General features: G+C 39.9%; 1 protein-coding gene and 1 long non-coding RNA gene across 2 annotated transcripts; one reads left to right on the top strand and one right to left on the bottom strand.

Moving 5' to 3' along the window:
- Nucleotides 1-8,322: 8,322 nt before the first annotated feature.
- On the top strand, nucleotides 8,323-11,364 carry LOC130418140 (uncharacterized). Its single transcript, XR_008906296.1, has 3 exons — nucleotides 8,323-8,451; nucleotides 9,364-9,759; nucleotides 11,079-11,364. It is a non-coding gene; the product is annotated as an uncharacterized LOC130418140 (long non-coding RNA).
- Nucleotides 11,365-14,565: 3,201 nt separating this feature from the next.
- Nucleotides 14,566-20,608, bottom strand: LOC130417417 (fibronectin type III domain-containing protein 7-like). Its single transcript, XM_056742981.1, has 9 exons — nucleotides 20,392-20,608; nucleotides 18,546-18,815; nucleotides 18,062-18,322; nucleotides 17,585-17,845; nucleotides 16,591-16,851; nucleotides 16,232-16,504; nucleotides 15,425-15,685; nucleotides 15,028-15,291; nucleotides 14,566-14,846 (listed from the first exon to the last, which is right to left on the bottom strand). The coding sequence occupies exons 1-9, from the start codon at nucleotides 20,606-20,608 to the stop codon at nucleotides 14,566-14,568; spliced, it is 2,349 nt and encodes a 782-aa protein (XP_056598959.1).
- Between the last annotated feature and the right edge of the window lie 3,740 nt (nucleotides 20,609-24,348).

The following is a 24,348-nucleotide window of genomic DNA, read 5'->3' as shown; positions in this document are numbered from 1 at the left end:
TAAACACGGATTGCCATAAAATTGGCAAGGGAAGCATTGTCTCCAAGATGACATGATAACTCGTCATTTCCGGGGAAAGAGTTAATACGTGATTTAACAGTCTCTTATTTTTCTTACTTGTGGTGATATTTGGTCCAATGCCAATAGAGCTGTTGCAGGAAGATCCCTCCGCTGCTACCTTCACAGTACAGGTCTGTCCGCAGGGCATGTTAGTGATGTCACATCCTGTCGAGGTGGTCCTGCAGATATATGTCTGGCCATTAGAACATTCCAAGGTCGCGACAGAGGAAAGAGATCCATTGATACGGGACCAAGACACGCTAGCTGTGTTGTTGCCACAGTTTGTAACAGACTGAATATTCTGAGGAGGGCAAGGACCTAAAGAGCAGAAAAAAAGTGCCATAGTTTAATTGTAAAACTTTGTAAAGCCTTAATTAGTAAGATTTGCCAGTTCGTCAGTAAAATGTGAAACTGTTTGAGGTGTTTATTAGTTATGTATTGTGTTACCTGCTTGGATCTGTACAGGTGCGCTGACTTCACTGCTGCAGTTGGTGCCCACTGCCCTCACTGTAACCGTGTATCTCTCTCCACAGGTCAAAGGTGAAAGGACACAGGAGGTGGAGCCTGAGGTGCAGTTTGCTGAGCTGCCATTAACACTACTGGCTGTGACCAAGTAAAGCACCGCCCCCTGGCTACTCCCCCAAGAGACTGTTGCTGTGTTATTGCTACAGCTCACGCTGGCAGACAGATTTTGTGGTACACATGGAGCTGTAAAAAAAAAGTTTTATATCCGTGTGAAACAGGATATTTCATGAGGAATAGTGCGGATGGGAGATCTAGATTTGTAAAGGTTGGCTTCCATATTAAAATGCAGATGTGAAGGACCACGCCACTCCTCTCCTCAAAACTCCACGAGTGTTTTTCAGGACGCATTGTGATTGAGATGTGAAGATGGAAGGTCAAGTTTACCTTCTCAACGTATCTTAATAGTAATTCTTGTTTTTAAATCTATCGCTGTTTATTGTTCATTGCTATTATTGCTGAAACCTCTGTTATGCTAACATTGTGTACAGCTATAACCTAAAAGCAGTGGTCTTGAGCATTGGAGTAAATGTAATTAGTTACTGTACTTAAGTACCTTTTTGTCTACTTTGTAGTTGTACTGAGTTTTAAAGATATCAGCAACTTTTACTCTCTACTTGATGACATTTTTGAACAAGTATATGCACTCTTTACTCCACTACAGTTTGCATGGCATTTACTTTTTCTGCAGCAGTTTATTTCTGCTACAGATGAAGCAATATTGCCTTTACAGGGCATTGAAGGTACTATATGTTGTGCGTTTCCCTTATTTAGTGAAACTTGTCAGCATGGCTTCTTTATGTGTATACGAGTGCATTATCAGGTAGTTGACATTCCTGGTGTTTTATATGGGTAGAGGACATGACTTCAGCCGGCGATAAAGCCAAAACCAGCATGTCCGGTGCAAAATGTCTTTGACTTTTGTAATTTTTACCTTAACATTATTTTATTTATCTGTTTTGCTGAAGAGACCTTTTTGAAGGATAATGGTTTCCTTATGAGTACTTGAGCTTAACTGAGACTTGGGTGTTTGTAATAGGCGTAGGTTATGGTGTCGACCTTTATTTGTTGCCATTTTGAGTTGTTCAGTTTGATGCGATTGCTCTCTTCACGAATCAACTGTACCTTGTTTTTCACGGACACGTCTCTTAATTCTTGAAGACTAGTGAAGCTTTGAGCCTACATTAAGTATGAGTAAAATACTCAAGCACTGTTAAAAACTGATACTTCAAGACTTTTACTCAAGTCGTTTTGGAATTAGGGTCTTTTAACTTGTAATGGAGTCATTTTCACTGCAGGGAGTCACAGTCTTGCTTTTCTAGTCTTGTGTTCGGATCATGACAGAACCACGTCTTTTGTGTCGAAGCACATGGCCACTGTTTGTTTTTGGTGTGCCATGTGCTCTCCTGTCTTGTTGTTTTGACCCCGCTCCCTCATTTCCCCATTAATTATATTGTCATTGATTCATGCCCCTCACTTGTTGCCCTCATTATTTGCTCCCTATTTATTGCTCTAGTGCAGGGGTTCTCAATCCTGGTCCTCGCGCCCCCCCGCTCTGCATATTTTGTATCCTTCTCCTACCGCTTCGGAGGTTTGTTCAATACGCCCGCAAGAGCCCTGCGAAGTAAACATCACTAGATATTCTGCAATAATTCCAGTTCAAAATGGGCATAATGTTGCGCAAATCTCAAGATTACGGTTAAAAAACCCTTCAATGTTCCGTAGTAGGTTTTGTCTGTGTGAAGACACTGCAGGCAGTAGTGTTGCGCAAATTCGTGTTCTTAAGTTAACGTCAGCCGATTTCCTGTGTGCAGGGATTAGAGAGCAATGAACACAGTTCAGGGAACACGTCAATCGGAACGCGGTTCATTCATTGAGCTCTCTTCTAATGAGCTAGAGATTTAAATCAGGTGTGTTAAACAAGAGAGATACAAAAAACATGCTGAGCGGGGGTGGCGCGAGGACCAGGGTTGAGAACCGCTGCTCTAGTGTTTGCTGTCCAGTGCTGGTTCGTTTAGCTATTTTTTGCATTGTGCTACTTTGCAACTCTGGTCAAATTTAGTGTTTGTTGAGCCTACTTAATTCTAGTCAAGTTTATTGTCAAGTGTATTGTCTAGTCCAGTCAAGTCATTTTTTGTTCTGCTTCTCTAGTTCTGTGGTGTTTTACCCCCTCATGGGATTTGTTTTTCCCTTGTATATTGTAATAAAGCCTTAATTACTAAGGTTTGCCATTTTGTCAGATAAATGTGAAACTGTTTGAGGTGTTTATTAGTTATGTATTGTGTTACCTGCTTGGATCTGTACAGGTGCGCTGACTTCACTGCTGCAGTTGGTGCCCACTGCCCTCACTGTAACCGTGTATCTCTCTCCACAGGTCAAAGGTGAAAGGACACAGGAGGTGGAGCCTGAGGTGCAGTTTGCTGAGCTGCCATTAACACTACTGGCTGTGACCGAGTAAAGCACCGCCCCCTGGCTACTCCCCCAAGAGACTGTTGCTGTGTTATTGCTACAGCTCACGCTGGCAGACAGATTTTGTGGTACACATGGAGCTGAAAAAATAAGTTTTACATCCGTGTGAAACAGGATATTTCATTAGGAATAGTGCGGATGGGAGTTCTAGATTTGGAAAGGTGGGCTTCCATATTAAAATGCAGCTGTGAAGGACCACGCCACTCCTCTCCTCAAACTCCACCAGTGTTTTTCAGGACGCATTGTGATTGAAATGTGAAGATGAAGATAAACTTTACCTTCTCAACATATCTTAATGGTAATTCTTATTTTTAAACCATTGCTGTTTATTGTTCAATGCTATTATTGCTGAAAGCCCATTTCAGAGCATCATTCTTTAAGATGCTGTACACTGATTTAATATGCAAAATGAGACCAGAAAGATAAACAAAATAAGGACGATAATAATTTGAGGTGACCCTTAACTACCATTAAGTCTTTCCACACAAGTGTTTCATAGGTTCAGAACGATGATACAAAACATATATGGGGTATATGCAGCCTATGAATCCGTATATGCTGTATTGTTGTGGAAGTTGGGTAACAGCGCAACCAACTGCATAATAGCATAAACACGGATTGCCATAAAATTTCGCCTTTGGCAGGGAAGCAATGGCTCCTAACTGACATGATAACTCGTCATTCCCGGGGAAAGAGTTAATACATGATTTAACAGTCTCTTATCTTTCTTACTTGTGGTGATATTTGGTCCAATGCCAATAGAGCTGTTGCAGGAAGATCCCTCCGCTGCTACCTTCACAGTACAGGTCTGTCCGCAGGGCATGCTAGTGATGTCACATCCTGTCGAGGTGGTCCTGCAAATATAAGTCTGGCCATTGGAACATTCCAAGGTCGCGACAGAGGAAACAGATCCATTGATACTTGACCAAGACACGCTAGCTGTGTTGTTGCCACAGTTTGTAACAGATTGAATATTCTGAGGAGGGCAAGGACCTAAAGAGCAGAAAAATAAAAAAAATTGTGGTCAATTTTAATTGTAAAACTTTGTAAAGCCGTAATTAGTAAGGTTTGCCAGTTTGTTTAGTTATGTATTGTGTTACCTGCTTGGATCTGTACAGGTGCGCTGACTTCACTGCTGCAGTTTGTGCCCACTGCCCTCACTGTAACCGTGTATCTCTCTCCACAGGTCAAAGGTGAAAGGACACAGGAGGTGGAGCCTGAGGTGCAGTTTGCTGAGCTGCCATTAACACTACTGGCTGTGACCAAGTAAAGCACCGCCCCCTGGCTACTCCCCCAAGAGCCTGTTGCTGTGTTATTGCTACAGCTCATACTGGCAGACAGATTTTGTGGTACACATGGAGCTGAAAAAAAAAGTTTTACATCCGTGTGAAACAGGATATTTCATGAGGAATAGTGCGGATGGGAGTTTTAGATTTGGAAAGGTGGGCTTCCATATTAAAATGCAGCTGTGAAAGACCACGCCACTCCTCTCCTCAAACTCCAACAGTGTTTTTCAGGACAAATTGTGATTGACATGTGAAGACCGAAGGTGAAGTTTATCTTCTCAACGTATCATAATGGTTAATCTTGTTTTTGAATCCATTGCTGTGTTCTTTAGAATAATGTACAATGATTAAATATGCAAAATGAGACCAGAAAACAGAAAGTAAATTAGGTCGAAAATAATTGTAAGTTACCCTTAACGACCATTACTTCTTACCTCACCAGCATTTTTTGAGGTTAAGAACGATGATACACACATATATGGGGAATATACTGTTTCTGGATCCGTATATGCTGTATTGTTGTAGAATTTGGGTAACAGTGCAACCTTCTGGATAATATTATAAACACGGATTGCCATAAAATTTCGTCTTTAGGAGGGAAGTATTGTCTCATAACTGACGTGATAGCTCGTCATTGCCAGGGAAAGAGTTAATACATGATTTAACAGTCTCAAATTTTTCTTACTTGTGGTGATATTTGGTCCAATGCCAATAGAGCTGTTGCAGGAAGATCCCTCCGCCACTACCTTCACAGTACAGGTCTGTCCGCAGGGCATGTTAGTGATGTCACATCCTGTCGCGATGGTCCTGCAGATATATGTCTGGCCATTAGAACATTCCAAGGTCGCGACAGAGGTACCCGATCCATTGATACGGGACCAAGACACGCTCGCTGTGTTGTTGCCACAGTTTCTAACAGACTGAATATTCTGAGGAGGGCAAGGACCTAAAGAGCAGAAAAATAAAAAAAATTATGCCATAGTTTAATTGTAAAACTTTGTAAAGCCTTAATTAGTAAGATTTGCCAGTTTGTCAGTAAAATGTGAAACTGTTTGAGGTGTTTATTAGTTATTTATTGTGTTACCTGCTTGGATCTGTACAGGTGCGCTGACTTCACTGCTGCAGTTGGTGCCCACTGCCCTCACTGTAACCGTGTATCTCTCTCCACAGGTCAAAGGTGAAAGGACACAGGAGGTGGAGCCTGAGGTGCAGTTTGCTGAGCTGCCATTAACACTACTGGCTGTGACCGAGTAAAGCACCGCCCCCTGGCTACTCCCCCAAGAGACTGTTGCTGTGTTATTGCTGCAGCTCACGCTGGCAGACAGATTCTGTGGTACACATGGAGCTGAAAAAAAAAAGTTTTACATCTGTGTGAAACAGGATATTTCATGAGGAATAGTGCGTATGGGAGATCTAGATTTGGAAAGGTGGGCTTCCATATTAAAATGCAGCTGTGAAAGACCACACCACGCCACTCCTCTCCTCAAACTCCACCAGTGTTTTTCAGGACGCAATGTTATTGAGATGTGAAGACAGAAGGTCAAGTTTATCTTCTCAATGTATCATAATGGTAATTCTTGTTTTTTAGACCATTGCTGTTATTGTTTAATGTTATCTTTGCTGAAACCCCATTTCAGAGCTTTTTTCCTTAGAATGCTGTACACTGATTAAATATGCAAAATGAGACCAGAAAACAGAAAGTAAATTAGGTCGAAAATAATTGTAAGTTACCCTTAGCGACCATAACTTCTTACCTCACATTATTTTTCTAGGTTAAGAACGATGATACAAACATATATGGGATAAATACTGCTTTTGGATCCGTATATGCTGTATTGTTGTAGAATTTGGGTAACAGTGCCACCTACTGCATAATATTATAAACACGGATTGCCATAAAATTGGCAAGGGAAGCATTGTCTCCAAGATGACATGATAACTCGTCATTGCCGAGGAAAGAGTTAATACATGATTTAACAGTCTCAAATTTTTCTTACTTGTGGTGATATTTGGTCCAATGCCAATAGAGCTGTTGCAGGAAGATCCCTCCGCTGCTACCTTCACAGTACAGGTCTGTCCGCAGGGCATGTTAGTGATGTCACATCCTGTCGAGGTGGTCCTGCAGATATATGTCTGGCCATTAGAACATTCCAAGGTCGCAACAGAGGAAACCGATCCATTGATACGGGACCAAGACACGCTAGCTGTGTTGTTGCCACAGTTTGTAACAGACTGAATATTCTGAGGAGGGCAAGGACCTAAAGAGCAGAAAAATAAAAAAAAATTGTGGTCAATTTTAATTGTAAAACTTTGTAAAGCCGTAATTAGTAAGGTTTGCCAGTTTGTTTAGTTATGTATTGTGTTACCTGCTTGGATCTGTACAGGTGCGCTGACTTCACTGCTGCAGTTTGTGCCCACTGCCCTCACTGTAACCGTGTATCTCTCTCCACAGGTCAAAGGTGAAAGGGCACAGGAGGTGGAGCCTGAGGTGCAGTTTGCTGAGCTGCCATTAACACTACTGGCTGTGACCAAGTAAAGCACCGCCCCCTGGCTACTCCCCCAAGAGACTGTTGCTGTGTTATTGCTACAGCTCACACTGGCAGACAGATTTTGTGGTACACATGGAGCTGAAAAAAAAAAGTTTTACATCCGTGTGAAACAGGATATTTCATGAGGAATAGTGCGGATGGGAGTTTTAGATTTGGAAAGGTGGGCTTCCATATTAAAATGCAGCTGTGAAAGACCACGCCACTCCTCTCCTCAAACTCCACCAGTGTTTTTCAGGACGCATTGTGATTGAGATGTGAAGACCGAAGGTCAAGTTTATCTTCTCAACATATCATAATGGTTAATCTTGTTTTTGAATCCATTGCTGTGTTCTTTAGAATGATGTACACTGATTAAATATGCAAAATAAGACCAGAAAACAGAAAGTAAATTAGGTAGAAAATAATTGTAAGTTACCCTTAACGACCATAACTTCTTACCTCACCAGCATTTTTTGAGGTTAAGAACGATGATACAAACATATATGGGGAATATACTGCTTTTGGATCCGTATATGCTGTATTGTTGTAGAATTTGGGTAACAGTGCAACCTACTGGATAATATTATAAACACGGATTGCCATAAAATTTCGTCTTTAGGAGGGAAGTATTGTCTCATAACTGTCGTGAAAGCTCGTCATTGCCGGGGAAAGAGTTAATAAATGATTTAACAGTCTCAAATTTTTCTTACTTGTGGTGATATTTGGTCCAATGCCAATAGAGCTGTTGCAGGAAGATCCCTCCGCCACTACCTTCACAGTACAGGTCTGTCCGCAGGGCATGTTAGTGATGTCACATCCTGTCGCGATGGTCCTGCAGATATATGTCTGGCCATTAGAACATTCCAAGGTTGCGACAGATGTAACCGATCCATTGATACGGGACCAAGACACGCTCGCTGTGTTGTTGCCACAGTTTCTAACAGACTGAATATTCTGAGGAGGGCAAGGACCTAAAGAGCAGAAAAAAAAGTGCCATAGTTTAATTGTAAAACTTTGTAAAGCCTTAATTAGTAAGATTTGCCAGTTTGTCATTAAAATGTGAAACTGTTTGAGGGGTTAATAGTTATATATTGTGTTACCTGCTTGGATCTGTACAGGTGCGCTGACTTCACTGCTGCAGTTGGTGCCCACTGCCCTCACTGTAACCGTGTATCTCTCTCCACAGGTCAAAGGTGAAAGGACACAGGAGGTGGAGCCTGAGGTGCAGTTTGCCGAGATGCCATTAACACTACTGGCTGTGACAGAGTAAAGCACCGACCCCTGGCTACTCCCCCAAGAGACTGTCGCTGTGTTATTGCTACAGCTCACGCTGGCAGACAGATTTTGTGGTACACATGGAGCTGAAAAAAAAAAGTTTTACATCCGTGTGAAACAGGATATTTCATGACGAATAGTGCGGATGGGAGATCTAGATTTGGAAAGGTGGGCTTCCATATTAAAATGCAGCTGTGAAAGACCACACCACGCCACTCCTCTCCTCAAACTCCACCAGTGTTTTTCAGGACACATTGTGTTTGAGATGTGAAGACAGAAGGTCAAGTTTATCTTCTCAATGTATCATAATGGTAATTCTTGTTTTTTACTCCATTGCTTTTATCGTTTAATGTTATCTTTGCTGAAACCCCATTTCAGAGCTTTTTTCCTTAAAATGCTGTTCACTGATTAAATATGCAAAATGAGACCAGAAAACAGAAAGTAAATTAGGTCGAAAATAATTGTAAGTTACCCTTAACGACCATAACTTCTTAGCTCACCAGCATTTGTCTAGGTTAAGAACGATGATACAAACATATATGGGATAAATACTGCTTTTGGATCTGTATATGCTGTATTGTTGTAGAAGGTGGGTAACAGTGCCACCTACTGCATAATAGCATAAACACGGATTGCCTTAAAATTTCGTCTTCAGCCGGGAAGTATTGTCTCCAAATTGACGTGATAACTCGTCATTTCTGGTGAAAGAGTTAATACATGATTTAACAGTCTCTTATTTTTCTTACTTGTGGTGATATTTGGTCCAATGCCAATAGAGCTGTTGCAGGAAGACCCCTCCGCCGCTACCTTCACTGTACAGGTCTGTCCGCAGGGCATGTTAGTGATGTCACATCCTGTCGCGGTGGTCCTGCAGATATATGTCTGGCCATTAGAACATTCCAAGGTCGCGACAGAGGAAACAGATCCATTGATACTTGACCAAGACACGCTAGCTGTGTTGTTGCCACAGTTTGTAACAGACTGAATATTCTGAGGAGGGCAAGGACCTAAAGAGCAGAAAAAAAAGTGCCACAGTTTAATTGTAAAACTTTGTAAAGCCTTAATTAGTAAGATTTGCCAGTTCGTCAGTAAAATGTGAAACTGTTTGAGGTGTTTATTAGTTATGTATTGTGTTACCTGCTTGGATCTGTACAGGTGCGCTGACTTCACTGCTGCAGTTGGTGCCCACTGCCCTCACTGTAACCGTGTATCTCTCTCCACAGGTCAAAGGTGAAAGGACACAGGAGGTGGAGCCTGAGGTGCAGTTTGCTGAGCTGCCGTTAACACTACTGGCTGCGACCAAGTAAAGCACCGCCCCCTGGCTACTCCCCCAAGAGACTGTTGCTGTGTTATTGCTACAGCTCACGCTGGCAGACAGATTTTGTGGTACACATGGAGCTGAAAAAAAAGTTTTACATCTGTGTGAAACAGGATATTTCATGAGGAATAGTGCGGATGGGAGGTCTAGATTTGAAAAAGTGGGCTTCCATTTAAAAAAAAAGCAGCTGTGAAGGACCACGCCACTCCTCTCCTCGAACTCCACCAGTGTTTTTCAGGACGCATTATGATTGAGATAAGAAGACAGAAGGTCAAGTTTACCTCCTCAACGTATCCTAATGGTAATTCTTGTTTTTAAATCTATTGCTATTTATTGTTCAATGCTATTATTGCTGAAACCTCTGTTATGCTAACATTGTGTACAGCTATAACCTAAAAGCAGTGGTCTAGAGTATTGGAGTAAATGTAATTAGTTACTGTACTTAAGTACCTTTTTTGGCTACTTAGTAGTTGTACCGAGTATTAAAGATATTAGAAACATTTACTATCACTTGACTACATTTTTGAACAAGTATATGGACTCTTTACACCACTGCATTTTGCATGGCACTTACTTTTTCTGCAGCAGTTTATTTTTGCTACAGATGAAGCAATATTGCCATCAAGTGTATTGTCTATTCCAGTCAAGTCATTTTTTTGTTTCCCTAGTTCTGTGGTGTTTTACCCCCTCGTGGAAATAGTTTTTCCCTTGTTTATTTTAATAAAGTCACTGTGTAACCACTGTCTACCTTTGAGTCCTGGCTCCAAACCGTGACAGCAAGGTATCTGTACTTTTAATCAAGTATGGTTTTCGGGTACTCTTTACACCTTTGCCTAAAACAATGCTAAAATCACTATGTGGCATTCCGCTAACATAAAAAAATTGCCTGTCCGGAATATAAGATTTCAGAGAAAAAAGCAGCTTCAGAACAACTTTTTTTCTTTAGAATGCTGTACATTGATATACCCTTAATGACCATTAAGTCTTTCCATGCCAGTGTTTAATAGGTTCAGAATGTTGATACACACATATATGGGGTATATACTGCTTTTGGATCCGTATATACTGTATTGTTGTAGAAGGTGGATAACAGCGCCACCTACTGCATAATAGCATAAACACGGATTGCCTTAAAATTTCGTCTTCAGCCGGGAAGTATTGTCTCCAAATTGACGTGATAACTCGTAATTTCCGGTGAAAGAGTTAATACATGATTTAACAGGCTCTTATTTTTCTTACTTGTGGTGATATTTGGTCCAATGCCAATAGAGCTGTTGCAGGAAGATCCCTCCGCCGCTACCTTCACAGTACAGGTCTGTCCGCAGGGCATGTTAGTGATGTCACATCCTGTCGCGGTGGTCCTGCAGATATATGTCTGGCCATTAGAACATTCCAAGGTCGCGACAGAGGACACCGATCCATTGATACGGGACCAAGACACACTCTCTGTGTTGTTGGCACAGTTTGTAACAGACTGAATATTCTGAGGAGGGCAAGGACCTAAAGAGCAGAAAAATATGTAATTCATGTGGTAGTGGCAGATTTGTTTGAAGAGTGTTTAGAAGTGTTCTTTAAAAAGCGTTAGATGGTTCGTAATTTGTTACCTGTCTGTCTCTGCAGTGTGTTGTTAACAGAGCTGGTGCATTGGCCTTGTGTCGCATTCACGCTAAATGTGTATGTCTGACCGCACTGCAGTCCGGCCACCACACAGGTGCTCCCATTTGTGGAGCTACAGCCCAGCTGTCCACCCTGAGCGTCCACCGCGCTGACCGAGAACATATCTACACTCATCCCTGAACTGGACCACATCACCGCAGCAGAACGCGAAGTACAGTTCAGAATCACATCGTTCAGAACCGGCGCACACGGTGCTGAGAGGGGTGAGAAGAGACAAGTATTGTAAGTATGATTTTTTAACTTCCACTTATCCATTCTTATGGTTGTGAAAGTGCTTCATATTGAAGCACTTTATATTCATCTTGAATTGAGTTAAATGCAGCAGTCACTACCAACAAAGATATATGTTGATTACTTTTTGTATGCCGACTACTTTTCCAAGCATCCTTGTAATGGCCATAGAAATCAGTTGATTGTAAATTGCTTTAGATTAAAGCTTCTGCCTGATGCGTAAATCTAAATGTATAACTATGAAAATTAAAGGGACAGCTAACCCCAAAATAAAAAGTCTGTCATTATTTACTCTGCCTCGAGTTGTTCCAAATCTGTGTAAATGTGTTCAACTGAACAAAGACATGTTTAAAGAAATGGTTTCTACTATGGTGGCCAAGAACTGTTTGGTTACAAGCATTCTTCCAAATATCTTTCTGTGTTCATCAGAACAAAGACATTGATACAGATTTGGAACAACTTGAGGGTGAGTAAACCAGTGGTGTAGTCTAGTTTTTTGTAGTGAGTATACTATGATTCCCCCCAGCCTACTCATCCGTCCCAGGTCGACAACCCATGAGCACCACCACACTCACGAATGCAAGGATAGAGTATGCCTCTATATGTAATCAAGAAAGATTTATTGCAAGCAAGATTTCAATAGCCAATGACAGCTGTGGGACTTGCTGGTTTTAAATCAGTCAGTTAAGAGTTTTATTTATGTATACAGTCACTAAAGCACAGGTTTTATAAGCTGGCAATTTTCAATGCACATTAGTGATCCACGGGAAAAGCTATTAAGTATTTCTACATAAACCCATCCTGCTAAAAATAGTATTACATACATTCTAGTGGTTTTCATTTAAATACCATTATGAAACACATAAATTTTTATTTGATGCCTTTTCTATTGATTCCCATCTGCATCTCTTGTGTTTTGGGCAGGGTTCTATTGTTTTTTTAAGCAGGGCAACTACATAATGTGAAGAATATCTTGTGAAAGTATAAACTTTAGATTTTGATTTAGTTTGACTGAGGCCAAGTCAGAGACTTACAGTAAATCATATTGAAAAAATGGTTAAAATCAAACTCTGATACTCGTCCCTAATAACTAGATTTTTCACACACTTTTGCATCTATTATTGACATTGATAGTTAGCTATAATAATTAACAATGAACATTTGTGCACTTTTATCAAGCACCTGTTGCACCTATAGATTGCTGGCAGTGTCTCTAGCTTGAGTTTCACAAGGCTTGTGAGGAGTTCTCATCTATTATCATCTAAAACAATTATAAACATTGTAGTATAAGTTAACTCTCCCTTTCTCCCTCATGTATTGATTCAACACACAAACTAACGTTTGTGAAGTTGGCTAGTTAGATACAATTTAATATGCCGGCAGTCACAATATGACTTGCAGTTATGTTAATGATAACACATATGCTCGTTTTATTAAAGACTACACAGTGGTTTTAAAAGTGGGGTGAGTTAAAGGCAGAAAGTATAATACACGGGCGAACAGTGTGCACATTTCGACCCCGGAACACTAACGCGAGGAGTGGGGACCCCGCGTAAAGCATCGCATGAGCCTCGTCGGGCTCATTATGTGTAACACCTGCTGCAGCTGCACGAAGCGCCAGTAGCTTCAAGGGCAGGCTTACGATAACACTGATAGTGTAAATGCTGCCTTTAATTATCTCCTTTGGTTTCATATCTCCTGGTTGCACCAAAAGTCAGTGGGTCGTACTTTTCTGACACAAACGATGTTGTTACGTAACCTTGCGCTTTTTTAAGTGGGTATACGGAAATTCTTGATCTTTTCTAGTGGGTATACGGCGTATACCTGCGTATCACGTAGACTACACCACTGGAGTAAACGATGACAAAACGTTAATGTTTGCGTGAACTGTCCCTTGAATGTTTTTTGGTTATTTTGACTAAAACGTTTTTGAAGTCAACCTTTTACCCCAGATGCTGTCGATAGAATTTAAACAACTATTTCATATTTTAAGCACCATTCAGACTACCAGCCCTTCAATCAATAATCAATTGTGGAGTTTAGTATAAAATATATTTTTGAAATGTATAAAAATACAGTTAAAGCTAGTTTACAGATTTCATACTGACTTAAAATTAGTGGTGGGCCGTAACGCAGTGAGACTCGATAAAAACAATGTCGCCGTTAATCTATTCTCAAAGTTGGGTTGGGAGCTGGGTCTATACTACGCAAGCTATGATGACTTTCACCTTGATATTTTAGCGCGGATGTATACCAGCTTAACTGCACTGTACAGGGCGAGAACGAGATTTTTCAACTCGCGTGATTCGCTTCCTTAGCGCCGCCTCATCATCTCATAACCAGGGCTTCATTCGCGTCCTTAGCGCCGCCTCATCATCTCATAACCAGGGCTTCATTCGCGCGATTCGCGCAGCAAGTAGGTCTATTGGCTCTTTGCATTAACATATAAATCACTCGCGCTTAACACGCCATTCGCGTTTGGTCTGAACACAACATAACGTTACTGTGAAATTACCGCATCAAACGTGACGTGCTAACATGGATGCAGCTATGAAGCCGCCGGGTTTGCTTCAGGGAATATTATTTTTTAAGAAGCTTCCCAATAGAAACATCGACAAGACTGAGGTTGTTTGCACCTTGTGCAATGCGGAATTGGTTTAAAAAAAACACTTTCTCTCAACAGGTACTGGTCTAGCTTTAGTTGAAACCAGTAACTTTGTATTGAGATCTAATGTATTTTGGCTCCTGTATGACATATCGCTTGTTGCTCCCTCACTCTTTGTAAGTCGCTTTGGATAAAAGCGTCTGCTAAATGACTAAATGTAAATGTACTGTAGGAGCTCTTGCAGTCTCAAGTACCACCTAAACGCAAATCATCCATTAGCTAATGCGGAAGTAAACACAAGTTCATCTTATTGAACATAATTTAATTTTCATCACCAATTATCATAGTAGAACAGCTTTCTCAAGCAGTTTGTGATGCATTTTGGAAACAGGAGATGAGCCCCTGGTCTAATGCGCCACCTGGCTTGAGAAACCCGTTCTCAAAGACTTACTTTTAGTCATTATTTGGGTAGCACACATATTCTGAATGCCTTCGGCAGAATTCAAGTGAGTCATTTTAATCTAGATTAATCTAGATTAATCTTGGAATTAATCTAGATTAATCTAGATTAAAAAAATTAATCTATGCCCACCACTACTTAAAATACTTACCCGTTTTGACGCGATACACTGCGCTGCGCTCTGCAGTGCAGTTGGCACCTGCGGCTGTGACTGACACATTGTAGGTCTGCCCACACAACAGGCCGCTGATGTTACAGGTAGTGCTGCTGGAGTTACACGTTAACGTTTGTCCATTAGCGCCTTCCGCTGTCGCCACGTAATATAAAACAAGGCCACTAGAGGCGGTCCAGGAAATAGTGGCTGTGTCAGACTGACAGGACAGTGACACATTGACCTGAGTGGGGACGCACGGAGCTGAAACAGAAAAGATTTGTATATTTGAGGTTTATAGCAGGTGCCTAGATAGTAGTTTTCGAAAGAGTTCCTCCAGTATGGCGGTTTTAGGGGCCTTAAACCCCTACAACCTTGTTGTCCAGAGTCTTAACAAAGTGTGCATTTTTGATGTACATGTTTGCGTCATGAATTGATGTTATACCTGTATCTACAGTTAGGAGGGTTTTAGTGGAGGTGGCACAGCTCTGGCCGTATCCCGTGACACTGACGTTGTAGCGTTCACCGCAATGCAGCGAGGTGACATTGCAGGATGAGCTGTTAGTTGTGCAGCTGTGCTGATGGGAATCCTCGGTGGAATGCAGCGTCGCATTGAAACCCAACGTCCCGTTTCCTGGGGTCCAGGTAATGAGTGCTGTGTTCGTGCGGCAGTCCAGCATCGCTTGAATCCCAGTGTTTTGACACGGTGCTATGACATGACAAGTTTAATTCAATTCCACATGAAGAAAGGAACTGTTCATATGCTAGTAAAATTCATATAGTAGCACGATATGCATATGGTTGCGTAGGATGAAACAAATGAGCAGAATGAGTTCAGATACCTGAAAAGAGAATAACTGGCTGGCTAGCCTGGCTCATACAGTCACCATTCTTTACAACGACAGTGATGGAGTATTCCTGCCCACAGCTCAGGTCTGTAATGTCACAGCGTGTATCTGTGGTATTGCACGAGGATGTGTGCCCATTGCTTCCCTCGGCCGTAACCAGATACCCAGTGACAGCAAGAGCTCCATTCCAGGAGATGGAAGCAATTTTAGAGGTGCAGTTTAGACTTGCGGTTACGTTGGTGGGAGCACAGGGAGCTAGATAAAAATCAAAAAGTTGTTTTGAAATGTTTGTACATTAAAATATATGAATTAAAATGGAGTAGGTCGCTTTTATGTGTGCTATATTTAACATTTCCTATGACAAAATTGGCTCACTTTTTAGTCAACTAAGGTATAATTTTAAGTATACTTCTAGTGCAACTAGGATTTCAATTTGTGCTGAAACTATAGTGAACCTATAGCACTGACTGTATCAATAGTTTACAAGTTCAATACTTGTAGCACATTTTTTAGTTTGTAGAAGTACAATTTGAAGTATACTAAACTACAAGTCATTTTATTTTAAGTGTGCTTAACATTATACTGTGTTCTAAACCATTTTTAAATGATATAAAGAAGTGTTTAAATGGCTCCACTATCAAAATAGTCAACAGTAAAGTGCTTAAGTTACATTTTTTAAGTGCAACAGTAAAGTACATAAAAGGTATAATGAAAGTATACTTTCATTTTTTCTAAGATTAAAGTAAGTATACTGATAGCACACTTGAATATACTTGTTTTTGTTAACATGCAACCTCACACCTGTTGTTATTATTGCAGCATCAGTAGTTGGAGCGGTGCTGTTGCAGGTAGAATCCTGGGTTTGGACAGTCACATTCAGTCGCATTCCACATGGCAGAGAGATCAGCTGACATGAAGTTCCATTTGTTCCACAGGAAGCCACGGACTGCTGCTGCCCTGGTGCGTAAGCCATCACTGTGTACCCGTATGCTCCTATACTGGCGTTCCATGTCACTGTAGCCACGTTATTATCACACTGAAGCACAGATGTGATGTTTTGAGGGTCACAGGGTGCTGAAAGACACACAAAACAGAAACTCATAGTTTTTTCAGAAATTTTAGTGTGTAGAAAAATGTGTGCGCGCTCACATAACTCTTACCTGATCGTATCTGATTGACTGTCGATGGCAGGCTACTGCAGTTACCGTCATGATACGTGACGCTGGCGTTGTAGATCAGTCCGCAGCGCAGGTTTGGAAAGTTGCAGGTGTTGCCACTCGTGCTGCAGTTCAGTGAGGGGCTGTTTGTATTTTCCATCACTGCTGTGTACTGACCACCAGCCTGAAGGGTCTGCCAGCTCACTGTTGCCTGATTCACTCCACAGTCTCTTACCACGCCAACACCGACCGGGGCACATGGAGCTGCAAGGGTTAGTGATTGATTATTAAGTTTTGTTTTTCACATAGAATAAAACAATTCTGAGTGGTATAAGGTGACTCAGAAAATCTAGAAAAAGTCTACATTAAAGACCACTTAAAAATTTATTTAATAAATTAATATTTTATAAAATTGTATTTCTTGTAATATCATGAATTATGATTTTGGAAAATAAATAACGTCTGTTGTAAGAGTAAAAAATGAAATGTAAAAAATAACATTATTATGCATGTGATTATTCAATCTTACAAATACTATTTTTGTATATGATTTTTATAAATATTTTCATACATTTTATAATTTTATCATTGTAAATCTAAATATTTTAAATGGAATTTTACATTTAATATTTATATCTCGGCAGTATTTCATTTTATCAACAATTGTGTACTTTTAGACAAAAAAGCTTTTTTGTTTCTATCCAGAAAATTTACACGCAAACATGCAAAAAAATATTCAAACATTAATTATTTCTGAGTTGTGTACTGTGATTTTACATGTATTTTGAAATCACCCTAGATTAAAAACAAGTAAATGTATGATACTATTTTGTAAGTATATTTTATATATAACATTTTATATTACAATACAATCTTATGTTCTTTTTAAATAGGATAATTTTCGCCAACACATTTTGAGCACCTTGGGGTGTGTTTGCACTTTTTTGCACAATTATATAGTTTTGATCCTGCACCAAAGTATCATTTGTGCACCTACCCGTCCTTAGGGTGACATGTTCACTGTTCGAGCTGTTGCATTGCATGTTTGTTGCTAAGACATAGGCATCGTAGGTCTCCCCGCATCTCAGGCCCTGGAACTCACACTCTGTTGCCATGGAAACGCAGGTGTGGACTGTACCGTTTGAGTGTGTGGCCACACTTATATAGAAGACTGCGCCGCTGCTGGTGATCCAAGAAAGAGTGGCGGAGGTCGAACTACAGGTTTCCACAGCAGACACGTTCTGAGGTGGGCAGGGAACTGGAGAGAGACACAATAATGTCACAGTGAGAAATACCCCAGAACCCTTATAAGAAATACTGCGGTAACAGTATGGTACTTTGATATATACCATGGTACTGTGTGATTTCTATAAACTATAGTATTTACATGTTACTCCAAGGCATGTAAATAAAGAATACGTACTGAAGAAGTTATTCAAAACTCAACAGTCATAAGAGGCACGTATACGCTCACCTGTCTCAGCCACCTCCCCAAGCACTGGATCAGTAGGACAGAATTCATTTTTGGCAATAATCCACACGCTCAAGCTCTCTCCACATTCCAGACCTGTAAGCATGCAGCTGGTGCCCTGAGATGTACAGTTGTAGAAATCTCTACGGTTACCGCGGGCCTCCACCACGTAGGACTGTGCACCTTCCACCTGATCCCAACTAGCAATGGCAGTGCCAACACTACAGTCCGCAGTTGAGTACACATTTTGCGGCAGACATGGAGCTACGGGAAACATAGGAGACCGAAATTTACATTAACTGGATTTTATTCAGAGCGACAGTATGTGTGCTCACTGGGATTCAAACCTATGACCTTGGCGCTGTTAATGCAATGCTTTATTAACTGAAGTATAGGAACAGTACATTCAAAATAGGGATTACATTTAAGAAATACGTAAACGTCTTGTGTGTGTTGATAATCTTTTGTGTGTGTTGATAGAGCTCACCAGTTACGACCGTCACAGGGTTTGTGTTTCCACTGTTACAGTTCAGTTCTCCAGAGTAATAGGACCTGACTGTAAAGGAGTAGTTTTTGCCACACATCATGTTGGTGAAGTAACAGGAGGTGTCCACGGTGAGGCACTCTCGTATGTCGCCGTCCGAGTCCAGAGCCGTGGCCATGTAGTAAGCCGTGTTGTTGGTGGCAGCCCAGGAGTACAGGATGACGTTACTGGAGCACTCTCGGTATGCATCTGGGTTTGCAGGTGGGCAGGGTGCTGTGTGAAGAAATAAAAAAGACGGAAAGACAACTTTGTAATAATTCCTGTGGCAAATGTCAGTCTTGTTTGCAGTTTATTAAAGAACCGTTTAGGCCTACTGTATACATTTTGAGAATTGAGAATTGAGAATTCAGTATGTAGTAATACCTGTTTGGCTTCAAAACATGGACAAACAACATGAGTTTGATCACAGTAGTCTGTATGACTAATGTGTTACATTCCAAGTCTTCTGAAGAGGACAAGCGTATGACATCACTTAAAAGTAATTCGTCTTTGCATATAGTATTTTAGATTTGGATATTCAGTGAACACTGGCTTTGATTTTGAAATGTTGGATAGTTCACCATTCATATCAATCAAAGCTTGTATATCCCTGTCCTTTTAAAACCTTGTGTAAAAATCCAAGGAAATGGAAAAAAAACTTTTTCAATGATTGCATACTGTGTCAAAACAGTCTTAAACATTTTTTATTGGTTAAAAATTTGCAAAACCCAGTGAAAAACATAAAGAGGGACTAACAGTGTTGGATGTAACTAGATCCTAATTAATTAGTTACTTTAATTTAAATATGTTTCCCTTAAAAGGTAAAGTAAGGGATTACTTTGGATGTAATTGAGCTAAATACTGTGTAATGTACGCAATAGTGGACTTTACATTCAAATTAAAAGTCTAAGTTTAAAATGCGTGCATTTAGCTACTTTTTTCGCATTTGTAATAATTTAGACAGTTAATAAGAGTACATTGTGCAGTTTTATATTATTTATTTGAATGATTTAAGATGATTTCATGTCTATCCTTGAATCACTTAAACTAATCAAGGTTGATAGGATACACAAAGTAATCAGTAATAAGTAATTAAATACTTTTTTGAGAGAGAAATTTGTACAGTAATCGTATTACAGTATTGAATATGTAATAAGTAACTAGTATTACTTCTTCAGAGTAACTTACCCAAAACTGGTGACTAATAATAATGATTTATGGCAACAACAAAATAAACACGAAATATGGAGATACAAGGTTTTAGTAGCACAGCATTGATATGACTCTTCCTTCTAAGGTTTGTAATGTGTTGTGCCCATACAGTGGAGATTAATGGGGGATAAATATTATTTTGTTTCTAACATTCTTCAAAATATTTACTTTTGTGTTCTGCAGAAGAAAGAAAGTCAGGTTCGGAATGATATGAGCGAGAGTGAAATATGAGATATTTGTCAATTCTGGGTGATTTCTTTAATGGTGCTTTTTTTTGAGCTTGACAGCATCTACTAAATTTTTCAAACCTTACAAAACCACAAATGCTGCAACGTTAAAAAAGGAAGCTATTATAAAAAACAAGAAAGACACAGTACATAGAGGAGCCGAAAAGGATGGAAAAACACAGCTAGATTTACTGACTTAAGGGCTAAAACAGATCCAACCGAAACTAGAACGCTTCTGTTCTGCTACCTGACACCACACAGCTTTCCAGAAAATCAAGTCTATGGGCCTCATTTAATCTATACGGCAGTACTTCCCGGGTGTTTCCCCTCGGATCTGGTAAATGCTTGTGTCAGTGTGATGGTATCCTTACCTGTCTCAAAGATGTAGCTGGCGTTTGAGATGCTTTCACAGTCAGACACGGCTATAACCTGCACAGTGTAGATTGTACCGCAGGACAGCGTGGAAATCTGACAGGAGATGCTCGTGGATGTGCAGTTGTGTGTCGTGCCTTGATCATCCCTGGCAACTGCGCGATACGATGTGGCACCAAATACCGCCCCCCAAGTGACCGACGCCGATGCACCCATGCAGCTGTACTCTGCTGAGATTTCGGTAACTGGTAAAATGTCTGAAAGCAAAAATAAATGATATATTAATCTCTTGTTGGTTTAGTACAAATAAGTAGACCTGGTGCTCGATGATGGTCAGATTTGTGGACCAGCATCACCTGGTCAACCACAATAGCTTTTTCGTGAGGCTGAAAGATGTCTTGTTGGTTTAGTTTTCCAGCTCAGCCCAAACTGATGTTTATGAAAATTTAGTTATTTTGTTTGTTGTTTATGGAAAATGACCGATTCTTTTAAAATCAGTATTTACATTAACAGACCAGTCTGAATTTTTCCAGATGTATTGTGGCCAGTCCAGTGTCTGTCGAATTTCAGCAAAATCAAACCTCAGGTCTACCAAACGTCTTTCAACAGTAATGTGAAAGACTGACAGCTTGACCAGACGCTTAAAAACTGTCATACAAAAGGTTATCACAACAGAAAATATTTGTTCCATTAAGACATATACAACGATTACTGTTGTATTGCTTAAAAGTGAATATGAGATTGTTTTCTTTGAAGTGTTTGAGGTCTGAAAACATTTTTCTGTTATTTTGACCGTTTCTCCAGTTTTCGTTGTTGGCAAATAAAAGCAAATAAAAACAATATTTTTATTTGAAATTTGGCAGAAATGTTCCTAGTAGTTTACAGAATGAAACAAAAATGACAATTTTACCTGAACACATACCTACACATTTGTAACTGAAAGGTCTGCTTGGCGTGGTTTCGACTTACTAGGAGTTGTGTAGTTGACGTTTGAGGGTTCTCCTGGTTCCAGGAACATGCTGATGGATGAAACCCCTATTGTGTATGTTGTACATGGCACAAGATTTGGGATTTCCAAAGAGGTAGTAGTGGCATTCCAAGTTACAGGGGCGATCGATGGCTTATTATTGGCTGATACTGTCACATGATAGAGCAGAACAGTAGGAACGCTATTCCATGATACACGAGCTCTACTCTGGCTCACTTTCGCCACAGTCACTCCGTCTGGCGGCTGCACCACTGCGATACAAGGAAGTTAAACGTTAAGCTTTTAAGCATTGCAACAACACAAAAACATGTAGTCAACTGTAAAAAACAAGCAGACTTACAAGTTCTAATGGTTTTAACAAGGCTCTTAGCACCCAGACCAGCAGCGTTAGAGGAGTGGATGTAGCATTTGTATGCTGTGGATGGTTGGAGGTTGTTCACTTGACCGCTTAATGTGGTGAATATCTGTTCATGATGTGTAGTCGGAGAAAGTGATTTGTCCACTCCCAGTATGTATTCATCAGCTCCAAAAGCACTGGACCATTCTAATCTGATCGAGGTGCTCGAAATCGCTTTAGAAAATGTTATTTGCGAGGTGGCGGGAACTGTAAAAATTGAAATGGAAAAACAAACCGCAAAATTATTGATATCAATGACTGGAATATTGATGTCAAGTCGTTTCAAACTGGGATTGGGAAAAATGTGACCTGGCCCAATTTATTTCAGTAAACCTGGAACATATCCACATTTGACCCAACCTTGGTTGAAACGAACCGGCATTTTTTTAGGGTGTTGTTGGTGTTTAAACTTTCTTTGTTTCTCCTAATACGTGACATCATATGATAAATGTTGAAACATAGATGTAACTTTAAGATTGAAAGAATGAGGATTGAAGAATCACTCATAAATGGAAGTAAATACGTGCAACAAAGCTGAACTAAAACATGCCTGACACACGAAGACTTACCGGTGCGTGCTGTCAATGAATTGATGCACATCACATAGTAAAACTGGAAGACTTTTAAAGTCACTATGTAATTGTGTCCCGGTCTTAAGCCTTGCACCAGTTTCTCGGTAAAGGATGAAGTGAGCTGAACCGTAACTGGTGCGATTGTGGTTGAGTTCACAACCCTGACGTCCAGTAGATAGCTTGTAGCTGATGGAAAACTGTTCCATTTTACAAGCAGAGATGATGCGGCCGTCGATGTTATTGATGTGATGTTACAGTTCGCTAAAAAAAAGAAAACTCATACGTCACCTTTATTTATAATTGCATAAATACATATACTATACACAATGTACTTAATAATACTTACATCCAGTAGCGTGCTTCACCTTAAAACAAAGTAGAAGAGTTCAATAAATTCAAGCAGAGAATAAAATCTTCAGAGTATGATTCAAAAAATGAAAAACGAATTAAATCTTTAATGAAATGTTACCTGTGTGAGCGAAACCAGTGTTACGAAGAACCACACTGTCCCTAAAACACGCATCCTCATTAAGACGTTCAGGGTGCACATAAGATGTACATACACCAATACTGAGGGGAATCTGAATCCTCGATGCATTGATGCTAGTATACCTTCTGTGTGAGAACCAATCAGTGCATCCGAAATGAGGACAGGTGAATGCCTCTGGACATAAGACATCATAAGTACTTCTGTTTGGGCAGGGGGAAGTGGGGGAATTTCATAAAAAAATATGTTTTTCATGAATACAACAAATTGTAAAACTTTTCAAATCAGCCTATTATTTTACGAATTTAACATAAAAACATTATGCATTTAAATGCTGCGCATACTATGTGTCATCTTATTTTAGAGTGGGAACTGATATTGGATAGGATCCTGAAGTCATTAGGTTTCAGAAAACAGCATTAGTATAATGGAAAGAGTAATATTCCCGTCCTTATACAAAAACTATCGTTTGCCTTCAAGCATTCTGGTGTAACTGTGAAAGAAAGATTGGATTTCTGAATATCAAACCAGAAATGTGCCCTATGTTTTTAACTTAATCCTGGTTTTATAGTTTTCTCAGTTGAAATGGAGATTTTTGTGTTGTTTTGCATCTTCTTTACATCAGTGTTAGATTTTGTATGAAAATGTGATTTAATATATTAGTCTAAAATAATGCATTTGCAGGAAATATGTGGTTTTTACAAAGTAGTTGTATGGTTTGAATATAATAACATTAAAAAACATCATTAATGATAACAGCAATGTTTAAGTAATGTCAATATTTGTTTATCGAGAACATCTTTTTTTCTGGTTGTGATATACACAATAGCTATGAACAGGTGTTTCTCATCCTAGCTGTTACATAACTATCAGAATCTTTTATAGTGGATAAGTAACTTTAACTGACTAATTGCATAATAACCAATAAAACATTGGAACAATTTAAATAGGCTAAATTACACACATTTTAAATTAAATTAAATAAATAAAATAGCAATGTGACCATTTAAAATATTGCTCTTGTCTTCCTATGTGAATATTTTAACATTGGGTTTTTAATCATATCCATACAGGGGAAAATCTTTCATGGCATCCTTCATTCAAAATGTAATTTCTGACAATACTTGACCAAGATCTAAGCTTTAAATATCATCTCTCATCTTTAAGTCTAAACCCAGGATAGTCAATACATAAAGTGTTATAGTGTGAGAGTTTTTCCCAGGCTGCCTTGTGATTGATGTTTCCCTCTCAAACCCTTTACTATATCTTAAATGTGGCGTGACTTTAAAGGCGTTGATAATGGAGGAGTAAAGGGTCTTTGTCTGGGTCTCTCTGATCTCACAAGCGAGAAGTTGTAAGGGAAAGAGAATCTGCCTCTTCAATTCACACTATGAAACAAACACCACTACAGTGTCCAGCTACCTTTGAATAGTTTTATCTAAGGTCAATGTCATGAGCGCTATGACTCTGTTAGTCCCAAGAACAGTCATCTGTGTTCTCTTTTAAACTAGA

This window comes from Triplophysa dalaica, chromosome 3 (assembly GCF_015846415.1).
Source record: "Triplophysa dalaica isolate WHDGS20190420 chromosome 3, ASM1584641v1, whole genome shotgun sequence".
NCBI lineage: Eukaryota > Metazoa > Chordata > Actinopteri > Cypriniformes > Nemacheilidae > Triplophysa > Triplophysa dalaica.
The sequence above is the reverse complement of the archived record's forward strand: the minus strand, read 5'-3'. Positions and strand labels throughout refer to the sequence as shown.